Source organism: Anopheles gambiae, chromosome 3, assembly GCF_943734735.2.
Source record: "Anopheles gambiae chromosome 3, idAnoGambNW_F1_1, whole genome shotgun sequence".
NCBI lineage: Eukaryota > Metazoa > Arthropoda > Insecta > Diptera > Culicidae > Anopheles > Anopheles gambiae.
Window position 1 is genome coordinate 75,845,191 of NC_064602.1, and position 18,147 is coordinate 75,863,337.

General features: G+C 45.5%; 3 protein-coding genes across 5 annotated transcripts; 2 read left to right on the forward strand and 1 right to left on the reverse strand.

Annotated features, from left to right (window-relative positions):
• The first annotated feature begins 2,267 nt into the window (after window positions 1-2,267).
• LOC5667980 (c-Myc-binding protein homolog) lies at window positions 2,268-4,094 on the forward strand. Its single transcript, XM_061657629.1, has 2 exons — window positions 2,268-2,574; window positions 2,734-4,094. Exons 1-2 carry the CDS (start codon window positions 2,560-2,562, stop codon window positions 3,367-3,369), a joined length of 651 nt encoding a protein of 216 aa, XP_061513613.1. The 5' UTR covers window positions 2,268-2,559; the 3' UTR covers window positions 3,370-4,094.
• LOC1270764 (prefoldin subunit 3) lies at window positions 4,078-5,128 on the reverse strand. The gene is made up of 2 exons (XM_309484.5): window positions 4,874-5,128; window positions 4,078-4,703 (listed from the first exon to the last, which is right to left on the reverse strand). Exons 1-2 carry the CDS (start codon window positions 4,946-4,948, stop codon window positions 4,206-4,208), a joined length of 573 nt encoding a protein of 190 aa, XP_309484.4. The 5' UTR covers window positions 4,949-5,128; the 3' UTR covers window positions 4,078-4,205.
• An 806-nt stretch (window positions 5,129-5,934) lies between these two features.
• Window positions 5,935-18,049, forward strand: LOC1270763 (serine/threonine-protein phosphatase alpha-2 isoform). 3 transcript variants are annotated; one of them, XM_061657627.1, is made up of 7 exons: window positions 5,954-6,964; window positions 7,869-8,000; window positions 9,672-9,888; window positions 10,124-10,409; window positions 10,529-10,676; window positions 10,792-10,857; window positions 15,398-18,049. In XM_061657627.1, exons 1-7 carry the CDS (start codon window positions 6,910-6,912, stop codon window positions 15,433-15,435), a joined length of 942 nt encoding a protein of 313 aa, XP_061513611.1. In that variant the 5' UTR covers window positions 5,954-6,909; the 3' UTR covers window positions 15,436-18,049. The 3 variants fall into 3 exon arrangements, with proteins under 3 accessions (XP_309483.4, XP_061513611.1, XP_061513610.1); XM_061657626.1 differs by having other exon boundaries at window positions 17,694-18,049; XM_309483.5 differs by lacking the exon at window positions 15,398-18,049 and having other exon boundaries at window positions 5,935-6,964; window positions 10,792-13,144.
• Window positions 18,050-18,147: the final 98 nt, after the last annotated feature.

Sequence of the window (18,147 nt, forward strand, 5' to 3'; positions counted from 1 at the left end):
GCTCTTGTCAAAGTGTCAAAGACGGACGCCGGCAATAATCTCATTGCTGCTGCACAAGTTAGATTCGTTACTTGAAGAATGAATATTGAGTGAAGCGATTGTGAATTATCAGTAAATTGTGTAAAAATTTGTGTAATTTATCAATACAAAAGATTTAAAAATATACATATGTGTTTAAACGAAACAAATCTTGTTGTTTATTTCATCGATGACGCTTGCTTGAAAATAAAACACAAAGAAAAATAATCCCTGGCATCGTGGCATAAGGAAGCTGCTTAGGCGCTGTTTGAAAGACCCACATAGAACTTTGATGCTGTTTATCTACTGCAAAAGGCGAATTAGAGCAGCGATCTTTAGCGTGCCAAAATGAGCTGCTTAAGCAATTCTGGCTATTTGGGTATATCCCAAATAGCCAGCTCGTACTTTATAGCTGATTTGGGGCTGTTTTACGAAAAATCGGGCCGATGTCGTACTTTGTGGCTGATTAAGAGATGAAACAGTACTTGGTGGAACCATAAAGCTTTTTAACTAGCACCCGGTACTCTTTGGAACTTTGCGGCTGATTAGCACTATGTTTAGGGTTCATGATAGAACTTTAAGGCTTGTTAAGAATGTGTACCGAACTTGATGGAACTTTATAGCTTTTTAATGCATTACATCGGTACAAGGTGGGTCTTGTCAAAGTGTCAAAGACAGACGCCGTCAATCATCTCATTGCTGCTGTACAAGTAAGATAAGTTAATTGAAGAAGGAATATTGAGTGAAGTGATTGTGATTTTTTAGTAAACTATGTAAAATTATGTGAAATTAAAGAGCTTTTGGAGTTTTAAAATAAACATGCACATAACAAAACACAAATCGTGTTGTTTATTTCATTGATGACGCCTTGCTTGAGAATAAAACACAAAGAAAAATAATCCCTGGCACCGTAGCATAATGAAGCTGCTTAGGCGCTGTTTGAAAGACCCACATAGAACTTTGATGCTGTTTATCTACTGCAAAAGGCGAATTAGAGCAGCGATCTTTAGCGTGCCAAAATGAGCTGCTTAAGCAATTCTGGCTATTTGGGTATATCCCAAATAGCCAGCTCGTACTTTATAGCTGATTTGGGGCTGTTTTACGAAAAATCGGGCCGATGTCGTACTTTGTGGCTGATTAAGAGATGAAACAGTACTTGGTGGAACCATAAAGCTTTTTAACTAGCACCCGGTACTCTTTGGAACTTTGCGGCTGATTAGCACTATGTTTAGGGTTCATGATAGAACTTTAAGGCTTGTTAAGAATGTGTACCGAACTTGATGGAACTTTATAGCTTTTTAATGCATTACATCGGTACAAGGTGGGTCTTGTCAAAGTGTCAAAGACAGACGCCGTCAATCATCTCATTGCTGCTGTACAAGTAAGATAAGTTAATTGAAGAAGGAATATTGAGTGAAGTGATTGTGATTTTTTAGTAAACTATGTAAAATTATGTGAAATTAAAGAGCTTTTGGAGTTTTAAAATAAACATGCACATAACAAAACACAAATCGTGTTGTTTATTTCATTGATGACGCCTTGCTTGAGAATAAAACACAAAGAAAAATAATCCCTGGCACCGTAGCATAATGAAGCTGCTTAGGCGCTGTTTGAAAGACCCACATAGAACTTTGATGCTGTTTAACTACTGCAAAAGGCGAATTAGAGCAGCGATCTTTAGCGTGCCAAAATGAGCTGCTTAAGCAATTTTGGCTATTTGGGATAGGTCATGATAAGATAAAACTTGTCGAAACACATTGCAAGAAAAGGATAGCAATATAATGATGAGTTGTAATACGCCATCTATTGATCAAACCAATGAAGCTGTGGAGCTTTCATTTTTGTTCTATGGATATTCAATTTTCCAGTCGTTTAAGCTTAATCTGTGGCGCTCCACTGAAAAATTATTTAAACATTTATATAATTAGAAGTGCAATATAGTAATCTTCGTATTGTCTATCCTCCTAGCAATGAAGAATATGAAGAACGAAGTAAATTTAAAAAAAAATGAGAAAACCTTTTAAAGAAAGGATAACTGCTAAAGTTGTTAAGTTAAGAAGAATAATCATCATGTAGAAGGTTTTTTTAAGTCTAAAAATGGTTTACATACATTTTATTTTGCATCACGTAACAGAACATTACCCCCTCCCCACATGTTAAAAATTGTGTCCTTAAGGACACCCCATTTCCTCCCCTATGAGTGTTACGTTATTTATGGATGCCGCCTGAACTGAACTGACAGACCGATGCGATGAGGCGCTACCGCTGTGCAGAATTGAAAGCATCCCCGGGATAGAATACCCCCTAATAACATTCGCACACATGGTATCACCTCCCTCGCACGGCTGTGAGCAGTGATAAGATTTCGGTGGAAAGCAAATATATAAAAAAAAACCTCCTCGCGGTCATCGATCGGGCTATTGTTCTAGCTCAGCGACAATACGTTCCCAGCATTGGTGTGCATTCATTCTCCTGCGAACGTCCGCGAACGCGCTGCGCTTGTGAAAGAAGAACGAACGAAACAGAAAAAAAAACCTCATCATGGGCAACTACAAGGTAAGCACCGCAGGCACGTGCAAAAATATCGATTTTTGCATCTAGTTTTCTTCGCTTTTCCAACCCTGCCACAAATGAATTTTGGATAATTTGATAACGTACGTTGGATCTCCCCCCTTTGCCCCCTTTCATTCCCCCCCCCCCCCCCGCCACTCACAGCCAATCGATCTGTCCAAGGAGGAGTTCCGGAAGTATCTGGACCGGCAGGGCGTGCTGGACGCGATAACGCAGGTGCTGGTGAAGTGTAACAGCGAGCGGCCGGACAATGCGCTCGCCTTCGTGCTGGACAATTTGACGGAAAAGTACGTGCCGCTGAAGGCGAAGCTGCAGGAAGCGCACGAAGAGATCGACCGGCTGAAGGCGGAGCTCAGTGCGCTGAAAGTGTGTGACGAGTCGAAACAGCAGGAACAAAAGCAGCAGCAGCAACCACCACCACCGGCGAAGCCCCAAGACAAGCGCGGTGACGATGCGGAGGAGAAGAAAATCGATACCGCTGCCGCACCACAAACCAATGGGGTGGTTGAGGGCGCAGCTGCGGCAGGTGCTGCCGGAGAAGCCACCACTACCGGTGGTGGGACCACCGTGAAGGAAAATGACGCAACCACGACGACTCCGCCGTCCACTGCAACCGTGACAGGTGGAAGCGCGGACAGTGCGCCCAAAGACGCATCGAGCGATGCCCCCGGGACAGGTGCACCACCTGCTGCTGCCGGGGCCGTCGATGCTGCGGAAGTAAAGAAGGAACCAAACAGCACCACCACCACCTCTGCCGCCGACACTACCGAGAGCAAGTAAATGTGTGTGCGTGATTGTGTGCGCGTGAACGTGTAGCTAAAGATTCCTATATAGGTTAACTTGTTTGTAGTGTCTTTCGAATCGGGTATTCGAATTTATTAGAACATAGGGCCCACTAAGAGAGGAACAAAGAAACGGTGGAGTAAGGCAGAAACAGAAACCGAAACAGAACCTTGCCGCGCGAGCGAACCCGTCCAATTCTCTAAAACAAAAAGACCGAACCTAGCAGCCAAGGAAGAGGCTTCAGAATGTGCCGTACTCGAAAGCAGGGAATTATGAATCACGTTGGTCACTCGGTATACTACTTTAGAAACGCTATTTGACCATTTTGCGCTACTATTACTTTCCGCGTATTTAAACGAAGGCGCACGTGCGCGCGCCGCTTCTTCTCATTTTGCCATCCCGCCCCCGGGTCATCTTTAGCTGCATCGCCCATTATCTAATGTTTAATCATCTATCTAGAACCGACCGATTGAATCGTGTGAATCGTATCGTGACATAGATCACCCACCCACCCATGTTCGGGGGTGCCGCTGCTTAGGCGATGAAGAACCAGAGAAAACGCGGGGGAGCCGTATCACGCATCCACTGGCTCCCCCGGGCTCTTTCTCTCTCTCTCTATACTTTAGAGAATAAAAATATCATTCCAGCCATCACTAACAATTATAGTACGGAGACGATATATAAACGATAATAAAAAAGAGAGTATAGATGTAGATAACGAACGATGGATATCAGAAATGCATTTTTATTTCCCTCATACGTCTCCGATTAAATTGGTGTGTGTGAGTGTGTGTGTCGCCGCTGCCGCTTTCTCTCCCGTGTCTGCCGCCTCTCTACGATTTGTCCTCGCCGGACGCTTTCTTCGCCTGCCGCTTCTTCACGTCGTAGTTGTGCACCCGGGCCATGTTCACCTCGGTCGTCGTGATCTGGTCGCGCAGAAACTCCTGATCGTGCTCCAGGCACCGGAGGTTCACCTCGGCCGACTTTTTGTTCTGACGCAGCAGCTCCTCCGCCTCGTCTAGCGGATACTCGAGCATCACGTTGGCGCCGAGCCAGAGGCAGACCGATTTCGTCGGCGGCATCACCGTCTTCACGAACACCTGCTCGCTCAACAGGAACTGCGTCTCCTGGTCTTCCGACTGCTCCCGCAGGTGCTTGATCATTTCCAGGTTTTTGGTCAGATCGGGTATCTGCTGCCGCAGCCGCCTTCGGCGCGACACCATGTTGTACTCCATGAACCGGTACTTGCTGTGCTGCTCATCGAAGCTCTTCAGCACCTTCTCCACGCTGTCCTCGTTGCCCGAGTCCTTCATGAACTGCTCCACATCGTCCTGCGGGTGAAGCAAAGCATTCATCAATGCAAAGGCGAACCCATCTCACACCCCCCAAAAGGCTCTACACAACACACCGCCGCCCCCCCCCCCCACCGATCGGGTGCGCGGGTGCGTGTGTGTGTGTGTGTGGCCACTCAGCCTTAAAAGGGCATTGCACGCCTACTCACCACGAACACGGCCTCCGGGATGCCCGCGTACGATTTTTGGTCGCTTTCTAGCTTCGGCAGCTCGATTTCCTCCATGCTGGCGGGCGGTTTGTGTGCCGGGTCGGGGCTGGGATGCGGATTTTCTGCGCTGAGCGGCTCGATACCTGCGGAACTACCGAAAACACACAACAGTTGCAGTGCAGAAGTTGCGGTTTCGGCAAAAAAGGGAACTGTCAAAGTTATTGTTCCCCTTTGGTAGGAAAAGATTTCTTTCCAGGCATGTGCAACCCCTGTCCATGTGGTGAACTGTCAGTTTGTGGGCTGTCAAACATTTAGGCTCAATGAGCTGTCAAAGAAGAAAAAATTGATGAATTTTTTTATTATTTTATAAATTACGAAACCAATTTACAAAAAAGTGATTAAATGGCGTATAAAATATGATTCACAAATAGTAAAAATAGCTACATGAAAATGACACCGATTTACATTTTAAAAATACCAAAAAAAAGTTTTAAAAAGTGTAACATTACTATCTGTCCTTTTTACATTATTCTTATAAAAATCTCATAGAAAATATCATTATTAAAGATAGGAAAATACAGGCGGTCCCCGAGATACACGGTTAATGGGGACCGAAAACGGCCGCAAAATACCGCGTATCTCGAATTTCCGCGTAAGTCGAATCTCGTGATTTCCAGCTAAAATTTCACTAATTTTCGTGTAATTTTGCAAGTAGGGGGCGGTTTTAGTCACTTTATGAGTTATTTGATATGATTCTGACTGAATATAACAGTTTTAAACTTTTTGAAATAGTTTTTAACACTCTATCAAAATGGAAATTATTTGGAAATATACAATTGATGTGTCAAATCAGTACAATTTGCTCAAAGAACTGTCAAATTTAGAAAACCGCGTATCTCCGAATCCGCGTATAAGAGGTACCGTGTATCTCGGGGACCGCCTGTAGTTAGAAATGCTGGTAAAAATTACCATGTTTACCAACGCTAGGGTTAAAAATCAATCGGCAAATGCATCCATCATTCCTCGGCTTGCTTGACAACCGAACCTACTGGCACCATTTTCTTGAGACGTCTCCAGTTTTGGTAGCACTGCCCGTGAGTAACGGAATCTACAACCGTACGAGCGCGCGCGCGTGTGTGTGTGTTTTGTGTGCGCGTTCATCTATTCGTACAGTTGTGCTCTGTGAACGGAGGCCCTTGTGCGTGCGCCACATTCTTCTCGTCGTCCGTCAGGGAAAAGGAATAGATTTTCTTTTTTCCGCGGCATTTGCCCCTACGACTCGACGGTACTGTAAGCGGGTGACGCAAATCATCCAGCCACGGTAGAAGCAAAAGAGGATTTGTCGCAGCCAACCCTTTCGAGTGGAGAGCGAAAAGTGCACCCCCTTCCCCTCCCCTCCTTATACCCGCAAGAGCACACGGGTTGAAGAAAAAAGCGGAAGAAGCGCACACAGCGGAGCAGGGAGCGAAGCAGAGAAGAAGCAAAAAAAACCCCAGCCAGCCATCATTTGGGGCGATACGCGCGCGTCAGTGTGTGTGTGAGTGCGCGCGCGAGCTAGTGTGTGTGTGTGTGTGTGTTTGCACCGTGTTTTTCTTCGCTCGATTTTAACTACAGCGCAAACGGGCGAGAGACGACGTCGTCAAACCGCTGGGGCTTGTACGATCGCAGTAGTCGCGGCAACAACAGGAGAGCAGCCGCCCTTAATAAGAGCATCGGTCAGCGAGTTGCTGCTGCTGGCTGCTGTACTAGCGAAGTAAAGAGGAGCCTTGGAATCGAAGGCAGAAGGAGGAAACGTCCCAAGCCCAAGCCAATTTTGATTCCCGCAGTGTGAAAAAGAAAACGGTGTCCGGAAGGAAAGGCTCCCCCAAATACCACACATAACACACACGCACACATCCGTCGTCTGGAAAACGTCGTCGTCGTCGTCTTCATCCCCGGTGTGTGCTCTACCCCCGCTCCCCCACTACCACACTCCATCCACAACGTCAACTGTCCGTCATCATTGAGCGTAGCTGAGCAGCGCGAATCGATCCAAAATGTCGGACGTAGAGTTATCAAACATAGACCACCTCATTGCGATGCTTTTAGAAGGTAAATTTCATTTAAAAAAACAGCACTTGCCACAGTGCATGTGTGTGCAAGTGTGTGTGATTATGATGTGAAAAAAAATAGATTGTAGATATGTGATCTCGCCGTCGCTGCTCTGCCCTTCTTCTCGCCATCCCCGGGGCCCTGTTTTTGGCCAACGCCCCCGCTCTCCTCACTCGCTCTCTCTTTTAGTTCCGGTGTGTCTGTATATATGTGTGTGTATTTGTTGAACGAAGAAATGAGGTGTCTACGCGTGTGAAAGAAGGCAAACGGTGGTGGTTGCCTTCACGATTAAAGCCGCAATTTTAGTGTGAGAAATATAGAATGACCGTGCATGGGATGACCCCCCCCCGCCCCTCCATCCGTCGTCGTCGTCATCGTCTGCTTTCGTGATTATGATGGTCACAATCATGCGCGCGTGTGTGTGTATTTGCAAGTCGCTGAGGATGAATAACCATCGCAAATCTGCGAATGCGAATGTGTGTACGAGTGTGTATGTGCTTTTGAACAGAAATTTCGTGCGTGCTTATGAGTCAGTGTGTAGAGAAGATTTCGCTGCTACCCCTGGCGTGTGAGCGAAAGCGAGAAAAGGCAACAGATGAGAGAGCGAGAGAGAGAGCGCGTTGGTCAAACGGTTGCAGCGGGGAAAGGGGAACGGTACGATGAGAGAGCGAGAGAAAGAGCGGCAGCGTGTGAGTGCGCGCGCGCACCCGCCGGAGAGCGGCTGTAAAATGCGTGTTGCCGCTGCAGCCGCCGCCGCCGCCGCCGCCTCGACGTCTTTTGGGCACACGAACTGTCACACACCGACACCTAGTAGTACTGCGTGTTTTTTTTTTACTCTCTACCTTTACTGATTTTCATCATCTACCCTTTTTCCACCCCTTTCCCCACACTCACACACACACAGTTCGCGGTGCAAGGCCAGGGAAAAATGTACAACTGTCGGAAACGGATATACGTCTGCTATGCCTGAAGTCGAGGGAAATCTTTCTCTCCCAACCGATACTGCTCGAGCTGGAGGCACCGTTAAAAATCTGCGGTAAGTAGTGGAAAAGCCGGCACTCTCACCCCCCGGGCGGGTGTGGGGTGGGGTGGATGGTTGTGCACTAGTTTAAGATCAAATTTTATGTTCGGGTCGGGCGGGCCAAGGTGACTGAACGATTTACGGGCCCTCCTCTCGGGGGAGGGGAGGAGGGCGGTTTTAAAATCTGTTTAAAAAAAGTTTATTTACTCCTAGTGTTGCTGCTCTTTCTCTTCGGATGTGTATGCTGCTCCCCGGCGTATGCGCGTACTACACATTCGGCCATATTTGTTTGGTCTTCTGGCTGGAGGTGTTTTTTTTTCTTTTCTTTTTGCATTCTTTGTTATTGCCATTATTCACACACACACACACGCACCGGTTTTGGGTGGCATTACGCCGGTGCCGTCCCGGTGGTGTTTGTTGCTGGTCGGATAAATTGTCCTTCTTTTGCAGTCGCTCTCCGGTCCCCTAGCCTCTGGCTTGGTTTATGACGCATCGAACATTGTTGATCAATGAACAGCGCAACAACAAACAGAGCCCATATTTGCGAACAACGTGAACAATACCGCAAAAACCACACACCGTCGAGACGACCCTCCCCAAAGTGCCTGAGCAAAAGAGGGTGTGGTGTGAAGGGTTGCTGCTGCCCTCCTGCTCAACCTTCGCGCATATACTGCACGTGTGTGCGCGAACCTGAGGCTCTCGATCATCACCGTCGATCGAACCCACCCTTCTCATACCGGCGAAGGGGTGGGTGTTGGTTGCCCTGAATCACCCTAAAGTGGCCGTTGCCGTAATAAAAACAGCGCCTGCGACAGTCAACACGCGCGCACACGACGCACTCCTGCTCGGTTTCATGATGATAGCGCTCGGCTTGGCTCATATCTTACCCTACCCTCTTACCCTTCTATACTAAGAAGAAGAAGAAGAAGAAGAAGAATCTACACTTCCTTTTATTGGCGGTGGTGAGATACTCTCAACCCTAGCCCCACGCCACATCTCTCGACTTGCCCCCCACGAGATAAAAGCGATCGGATTAAAGAGTTGTCTGATACCGTGCGTCGGTGTGCGTGTATGTGTGTAAATGATTGCACGTATGAAAATGAAAGTGTATTTGTCACGACGGCGGAGACCGCGGCAAGGTCTAGCAAAGCATATATGAGGGCCGCGACACTAAAACCCTTCGCCTGGGGCCCACACACACACCATGAGCAATTGAAAAGGGATCGCTTGTGTACTTTCACGTTCGTGCAATTGTTGCAACTTCATTGCACATTGCTCCGCAAGCGTGTATTATCAGCTTACATTTGATATGTTTAAGCACAGAAATAGTTGTGCGGTTACACGCCTTCCAATTTGCACATTTGTATCTTTAAACGAATGACTCAAAAAAGACCAATTTCCTGGGCGCTCATGAAACGTGCTCAAAGGTGATAAGAAAGCGACACGAAAAAAAAAATGTTATCTTTACAACAAGATGCGATTGTAATCAACACACGCGGGGTCTTTCCCAGCGTTGCGAACGAATTCGCGCATCGCTGTACCTTGCGCTGTTTAAATTAAAACGACCCTCCCCCAAACCCCATTGAATCGATACACATGTGTCTCAACTAGTTCCGCTGGTGGCAAAACATTTTTACTAACCTTTCCCGTTGCTTCTCTCTTGTTGCCCCTATTTCCCACAAACAGGTGACATCCATGGTCAGTATTATGACTTGCTGCGTTTGTTCGAGTACGGCAGCTTCCCGCCCGAGTCGAACTATCTGTTCCTGGGCGATTACGTCGACCGGGGAAAGCAGTCGCTCGAGACGATCTGCCTGCTGCTGGCGTACAAAATCAAGTATCCGGAGAACTTCTTCTTGCTGCGCGGCAATCATGAGTGCGCCAGTATCAATAGAATATACGGGTAAGTGGTGCCGGGGTCCGGCTGAAGCAGGGGTTTTATTTTTGTGTTCTCACCGTTGCTTCCATATCGATCGAATCGTATCGAAGAACGGCAAAGATACGATTGGCGAGCGTGTGTGTGTGTGCATGTTTTCTCCTCTCGCAAACACGGCTTTGGGCTGTGTACACAGGACCAACGTGTCATTGGCATTTCGCGTGGGCATCGATTTTTCATCGCGCCTTCTCTCCGATTGCAGATTCTACGATGAGTGCAAGCGGCGCTACAACATCAAGATGTGGAAAACGTTCACCGACTGCTTCAACTGTCTGCCGGTGGCCGCGATCGTGGATGAGAAGATTTTCTGCTGCCACGGCGGCCTCAGCCCGGACCTGCAGTCGATGGAACAGATCCGGCGCATCATGCGACCCACAGACGTGCCGGACCAGGGCCTGCTGTGCGATCTGCTGTGGTCCGATCCGGACAAGGACACGAACGGCTACGGCGAGAACGATCGTGGCGTCAGCTTCACGTTCGGTGTGGATGTGAGTGTTGTTGTTTTTTTTTTGTTCCGTCATGGACATTGTGGAATTGTAGAACTGATATTAATTACCCCTCTTTTTGTTTGTGTGAATTGTTTTTTTTTATTTATCGCACTCTCTAGATCGTGGGCAAGTTTCTTACCAAGCATGACTTCGATCTAATCTGTCGAGCGCATCAGGTGGTTGAGGACGGGTACGAGTTCTTTGCCAAGCGGCAGCTGGTAACCCTCTTCTCTGCTCCCAACTATTGTGGAGAGTTCGATAATGCCGGTAAGTGTCACAACTATTCCCCCTCGGAAACGCCAAACTTGCCCTTGGCACATTTATTAGTAATTAAAACGGTAATTTTATTTTGCTCTCCCCCCCCCCCCCTCTCTCTCTACAGGTGCAATGATGTCCGTCGACGATACGTTGATGTGCTCGTTCCAAATCCTGAAGCCAGCCGATAAACGTAAGTTCCAATATGGTGGCCTCAACTCCGGACGGCCAGTTACACCACCGAGAAGCTATAGTAAAAACAAAAAGAAATAATTTATCAAATAGTACTATTCTCTTACAAAAACAAACTACTACTACTACTATTAAACAAACAACAACAACAACAAAAAACTTACTACAAAACTACGTACTACCAAACTTGTGCGGTATCCGTTCTGTTTTCATCCACCTCCGCCTCCTCCCTCCTCCTTACATTGTCCCCCCCCCTCCCCGCATCCAGTTGTCCCGGTTATTTTTCCCATGTAATTTCCTTTAAAAAAAAGAACATTTTATAAAATAAAACTCGATCGACTGACAATGCAGTGCCCACGCGTGTGTGTGTGTGTGTGTCGGTGCGCTCGCGCGCGCGCGTGGCGTTTGTGAAAGGCAAAAGGTGTATCTCCGATTGTGGAAATGAAAGTAATATAAAACACAGTAACACGCGGTACCAGAAGAGAATCATATGCAAGCGCTGTTCTGCGGCGGGAGTGAAGGACAAGCGCACGCGGGCTTTCACGAGGTGTTCGCATGCGCGAGCGCTCTTTTCTCCGCCGACGGTGGTTGAAGGCGATAGAAACACAATTCAGCTTATAAGTAGATATAAACAGGTGCAAGGTGACAAGCAGGCATAGCAACAGAACAGAACGGCAAAAGGAGAATGAAGGAATATGATGGTATTTGACGAAGGAAGAATTGGGTGGACTGCAAGACGAACAGCAAACGCCTAGGATCAGTGAGTAGGATAATAGCGACGTGTGTGTGTGTGTGTGTATTTCCCACACAACGTGTTTGGATGTTGTGTGTGTTGACGGTTGTTGCTCGATAGCTGTTTGTTGTGCAGAATGAGTAGAATGAGTAGAGGAGACGAAGCGATAACACAGGTTTTCTGTTGGCACCATAACACACCACCACCACCATGCGGGAAACGGTAGCAGAATTAGCAGCTGTTGCAGGATAGAGGAGAAGAAGAAGAGTAAGAGCATGGCAATAACCATGCAAGTGTTCGCCCCTGAAGTTTGAGAATGTAAGCGAGTGGTGGTAGTAGCACGCGAAAATAAGAGCAAACGAAGTGCAAACGTTTCTGAATGATAATTTAATTAGAAACACTAGCGCCAAGAGGTACACTCACAGTGAGCATAAGAAAAAAAAGAGGTAAATAAACATACAAACAAATATGCATGCTAACAACACATGATAACAAGAGGGCGTAGAGAGATTTGTCAGTTGATGATGATGATGATGATGATGATGATGATGATGATTGTGTGTGTGTGTGTTTTAAAGAAGAGCGCACACATCTCTGTAGCAGCCGGTAGCGTGTGGTGCACGGTCAGCTGTCCCAAAACCACACTCAAGCATCCCCCCAGCGCACACGGTAACTCCTCCTCTCCCTTTACGACCCAACTTGCATTATAGTGGACAACACACAGACACCTACTATATATGGGTACTAAACATCTTTTTTCTGATTACAATAATTGCGACAATGTTTACAAAACAGCAGAAGCAGCAGCATCAGCAATCAGGAACCCCGCAGCTGATAAATGCATGCAGGGGAAAGTAGCAAAAAGGCAGGCAGAAAAGCGTGCGCTGCATGCGAAACCGACGAAACTATTGAATTCGATCGAAATTATTAGCAAAAAATCGGAAAATGTGGCGCACATTGTCACCTTTTCAATTGCATTGAGATTAGTGAACGTACATCATCAATTTGTCTGTCCCGTCTGTGTCACACAGTGGATGTAATCCAACGACTAATATAATGCGTAAGCTATTGTTTCTCTCACTCTCTCTCTCTCTCGTCTGTAATCGCTGTAATGATGTTTTCTTGATTGTTAAAACAAACATACACACACACACGTTACATGTAACGGTCGGGGGACCCTCACAAGGAGAAGGGAACAAGGAGGGCAGATGATAATGAACCGCCGCGTGTTTTTCGATTAGCAACGGAACTGGTTGATGGTAGACGGCCCCATCGTTTTCGAGCGAGAACAAGGCCAAGGAGAAGAAGCAGTAGGAGAAGCTAGAATGAGGAAGAACTGTGCATGTTTCTGCGCGTGTGCGTGTGTGTGTGTGTGTGTGAGATGCACCTGTCATCAGTAGTCGGCGTGACCAAAGTGAAGTGTGTTGGTTCCCTCGGACTGCCGCCGCCGCCGCCGGATTCGCACGTGTTAACGGCGCAAGGGTCTTGCCAGTTTATTGTGAAATGTCCCACGATTATGTTAATAAAGTATCACGCGAGCTCATTCTCTTCTGAATCTGGACTAAATTTCTCTGGATGTGTGTGTGTGGCTTCAGTGAGCCCCTCGCGCACCCTTGTTATCACGCTGCATCTTCCATAAATGAGAGAAATTATTATCTTTATTTAAAAATGATCGCTTTTTTGTTGGAACCTAAAGAAGTGGATTCAAATGATCACATGTGATCAAATTAAACCGTATCATTGAAATGGCTATCGTTTTTTGGCTAAATATAATTTCGTTTCTTGCTTGCTTAAAACTAGCATAATAGGGGTGTGTTGACAAACGCAAACCCCCTCGATTATGGTGACATTACAGAATAAACCGACAAACCCTGTTAAAAAAAAGTAAAACGAGGATGCATTTCTTGCCGATGCTTGTGACAGAAGGTTCCACCTTTGGAAAAAGTCTTTAGGAAGCGCGATTACTGTTACGAATACTACGAGTAACTGCTTCTTTTATTGCTAATACTTGACCCTTAACCTAGCCAGCCTCGTGGTACAGTCGTCAACTCGAAAGATTTTAACAACATGCCCGTCATGGGTTCAAGCCCGGAATAGACCGTGCAGCGCTCATACGTAGGACTTTGGACTATCCTGTTACGGCAGGAATGAAAGAAGACTTGACCCCCTATACACTACTACTTGTCTTAACGGGTGGCGGAAGTGTTTGTTGTTGTTTGCCCTTCATGATCGTTCTGTTGGTGTTAACCCCTGAGAGAGAGAGAGAGAGAGAGAGAGAGAGAGAGAGAGAGAGAGAGAGAGAGAGAGAGAGAGAGAGAGAGAGAGAGAGAGAGAGAGAGAGAGAGAGAGAGAGAGAGAGAGAGAGAGAGAGAGAGAGAGAGAGAGAGAGAGACAGAGTAGACGAGGTGTACCAAAACACCGTATGCACTAAGCGTTTGTCGATCACCACTTGCTGCCCCTGTTTATTTGTTTACTTTCACGCGTCCCCCTGTGCGGCGCTGTCTGTGTGTGTGTGAGTGTTGCTGGACTAAAGGGTAAAAGTACGTGCTGTACGCATTGAGCGATGAAGAAAGAAGGAGTCTCTATATAGATTAGCTCTTTTGCATAGTTATTGGTAACAGAAACTGCTCCAAGTATGCGCCTCTTTGGGGGGAGAGAAGTAAGAACATATAATAATGCAATAAAGCTCGCTCGCTCGCTCTATTCGTAGCAAAGTGGGAAAACGATGTTGAACGGTGGCAGGCAAGTTTCTGAATATAATCAATAACCGCTTTTCTATCACTCTCTCTCTCTCTCTCTACCCCCCGTCGTAATTTACAAATGAAATGAGAGGGAAAAAAACAACTCAAATGTGGATGGTGGATGGTTATGGACGAGTGTTATGTGTTTGTCAATCAATCATTACTAACCCCCGAGCATCAGGTGTTGAACAGCTCGCAGCAGCAGCGCAACGGAAACACGTGCTGCAGTTTAGAGAAGCATTATTAGCAAGCGAGATCAATGTCAGACGACAGTCTAGAAGTCAAGAAAATACACAAACCACCCACAAAACACAATGCTGCAATACGGCTAGAACTGTGTGCGTGTGTGTGTAAGGTAAAACAAAAAATCACACACACACATGCTCTACAAAAAACACAACAGCAAAAAACCACACCAGCATAAGTAAGAATCAAAATTTTAAACCAGCATAAATAAAATTGTATCACACAAAAATGGATAAAAACGAAAACAAGGCGTGTGTGTAAAGGCGGTTGTTGCTGTGCGGATTTTAAATTTAAATTATTTCGTGTTCGCGTGACGGTCGGGGGGGAATGCGTGTGTGTGGTTGGTGCGCTCCAAAGGTTTGCTTGTTGTGTTAATTAATGTGACACCCGTGCTGCGCGGCATGATCGTACGGCCTGTATCAATGCGATTTTTGGTTTTAGTTTTTAGATTATTATTTGTTATGTATATTTAGACAAATGTTTTTTTTTCCACATGTTATCATCATCCTCCCCGCGTTGTTTGTAAATGTTGCTCGGAACACGCTCCTCCTCTCTGCTCCACCTTAACGTGTTTCGTCCGGGTTTTCCCCTCAATGTCCTCTTCAATGTGTGTCCGTGTGTGTGCGTGTGTTTGTGCCAAAGTGTGTCCACAATTTCCCTCTCAAGACCACACGGACTCCCACACACACACACACACGCGTAGGACATCTTACAACGGCCACCCCTGTGTTACCCTGTTTGCGCTTTAGTTTAAATATTATCACCACCATTAACTAATTGATTGCACGTTTTTGTTTGTTGCCTATGTTTGCCCGGCGCAGGTGGCTTTCAGAAGCTCATCAAAAGCAGCAAATTTTAGGCGGCAGCATATAATGGTGTGGTGCGTGAGGAGGTAAACATATCATGCAAAGACGCAGGACCATCATCAACAACTTCATCGCCAATCATCAACCCCCAAATCCCACTGCACATAGAAAATGGAAAAGCAAATGGGACAGAAGAGAGTGCGTGTGGACACACGGCCCAATGAACAATCAGCAGCAGCGGGCCAGCAGTGTATCGGGAGCAACACGAGTCACAACAAATTGGTGGGGGTATGGTACCTTGTTTAGGTTTAGAGGCGAAAAGCCCTACTACTACCACCAGCCTCTCCTCCATTGAATATCTTCTCCCCCGCGGGCCTGTGTGCTGGAGCCAAATGTTGTGATTCCTTGCGGTTGCGTTCGAAAATACCACCATCATCCCACACACACACGAATCAAACACCGACTCGAAAACACTTACCTACCCCACACAAAACACATCGCAACCAAAAGAAGCAAGAAGCAGAGAAAGCTCTATCGGATTTTTGTGCCAAATGATAACAACGTGGCAAAAAAAGCAAGAAGAAGAAGAAGAAGCGTTCTACGGCGGCCAACAATGAACAACAACGAATGCGGCACCACCACCATCTCACAACAGCAACAACAACAACAACAACAGCACCACAACACCCTCCCAACCTGCGTTGTGTTAATATGATTTCTCAAGTTCTGATTTTGTGAGTATCTTTTTGACCCCGTTTTTTTGTTCGTTTGTTACCGGAGCCACGGTTTCCACCTACCTTCATTTCTTTATGCGCTTTTTTCCTCCCCCGTATGCCTATTTTTCCTGTTTTTCTATTTCTCTTCTATTTCTCTGTTGTTGTTGTTGTTGTTAAACGAACACCAAATCTCTCTCAAGTGTGTGTGTGTGCGCTCTGTTGTTGTTGTTGTTGTTGCTGTGATGTGTGTGGTGGATGTTTAGTTGGTTGTTGGCGCGGTTGTTGTTCATAACATTCTATCAGTTTGCCGCTGTTGTTTTACGATAAAACCAATCAATCCGTCTTTCAGATTGTTATTGCGCAATCCCGTTTGTGTGATCCTTCCTTTGTCTGCGAGGCGTTGTGTGCTACTCAAATCGACAAGAAGTAGCGTTGTTATTTCTAATTTTCTATTTTGTTTGTTGTATTTTTCATTGTTTTTAATTCACCTCTACCGGTGTTTCTTTACTTATATATTTTATACCTTCTCTTCTTTCTTTTTCTTTGTTTGTTACACTACTTTTTCGTCTTCTTTTTGTAAATATTTCCTACAATTTTGATCGTTCTACTTTACATTCAGGTTTTATTCGTTTTCTTTATCGAGTTTTATATTCTTCGAATTTTTTATACATTTTCTTAGATTTTTCTTTGTTCGTTATACTACTTTTTCGTCTTTCTTTTGTAAATATTTCCTGAAATTTTGAACGTTCTACTTTACATTCAGGTTTTATTCGTTTTCTTTATCGAGTTTTATATTATTTAAGATTTTTTGTATACATTTTCTTAAATAATTCTTTGTTCGTTATACTACTTTTTCGTCTTTCTTTTGTAAATACTTCCTGCAATTTTGATCGTTCTTCTTTACCTTCAGGTTTTTTCGTTTTATTTATCGAGTTTTATATTCTTCGAATTTTTTTCATAGATTTTCTTAAATTTTCGTATTTTTTATTGACTGTTTGAATTGATTTCAAAACCTTCCAAAAACACCCCCCTTTACTTCTCATCTCTAAAGAACTTCCTGACCTTGTCATGTCACAATCCCTTCCAATGCTCTGCCAGCAGTGACTTTGTTCTTCTCCTCGTTCGTTCTCTCGTTGAAGCATTTTATTCCCATCTACTAATAATTGCGTATGTACGATTACTGCGTACCTCCTCTTCTACTTCTACTCCTCTCTCCCTTCTTCCGGGTGCGTGGACAATGGTTCCAATATCACAGCTGAAGGTTAACATCGTTGTTGGTTGCTGTTGCTGTGTTTGTCGCGTCCCCAGCCACTTCTCCCTTTTCTTATCGATCCCCTGTTTTGTGTGTCTGTGTGTGTGTGTGCCGTGTATTGCTTTCGTGTTCTTCTACACCCTTCTTGCCATCAGCAAATTCCAACACTCTGTGAAGCTGCTCCTGCTATGTGCGTGTATGTGTGTTTTAGTGTGAAAATTCTCCCGCTGTTTTTTTCTTCCAACCTTTTTCCGCGCTGCTGCTGCTGCTGTGCTTCCATGCTAAATGAGCCCAACACAAAAATCAATTTCCCATATTACACATCGCCATTCCTATCTTGCAGCAACCTATACTGCGCAAAAGGGTACCAGCGGCGGTGGATTTAAGATGCAGCAATACTTGGGGCCAAATGTACCTTTATGGACCTGTCTTATGATTTTGGGGTCACCGCCACCACCACCACCACCACCAGCACTACCACCACCACCCCAATCACCATCGTCATGTTTTGCCGCATGTTTTAGTGTACGAACTTGTTGGTTAGCATTTTTTGGCACCGTCTGTGAAATTTTACTTCCAAATTTAATGCAAGCGATCCTTTTCGAATATTAAATTCCCTTTTTTAGGCACTATTTGGACGAATTGTTGTTTTCTAAAAGTAGCAGTTACGGATTAAAGTATTAATAACTCACTACAAAACAATCGAGGTTTCCTTTCCAGCGGTGGTTTTCCTTCTTTTTGTTCTGTATCTTTTGCTTTATTTTTAAAATACGGTTTTGTTTTGTTTGAAAGAAGCG

What these genes read in the sequence shown, in the direction of transcription:
- LOC1270764 (XM_309484.5), bottom strand. Translation starts at nt 4,948, where the DNA reads ATGGAGGAAATCGAGCTGCCGAAGCTAGAAAGCGACCAAAAATCGTAC. An exon ending in TCCCGGAGGCCGTGTTCGTG is followed by an intron (nt 4,704 to 4,873) that starts GTGAGTAGGCGT and finishes CTTCACCCGCAG; the next exon opens with GACGATGTGGAGCAGTTCAT.
- LOC1270763 (XM_061657626.1), top strand. Translation starts at nt 6,910, where the DNA reads ATGTCGGACGTAGAGTTATCAAACATAGACCACCTCATTGCGATGCTT. An exon ending in CATTGCGATGCTTTTAGAAG is followed by an intron (nt 6,965 to 7,868) that starts GTAAATTTCATT and finishes ACACACACACAG; the next exon opens with TTCGCGGTGCAAGGCCAGGG. An exon ending in GGCACCGTTAAAAATCTGCG is followed by an intron (nt 8,001 to 9,671) that starts GTAAGTAGTGGA and finishes TCCCACAAACAG; the next exon opens with GTGACATCCATGGTCAGTAT.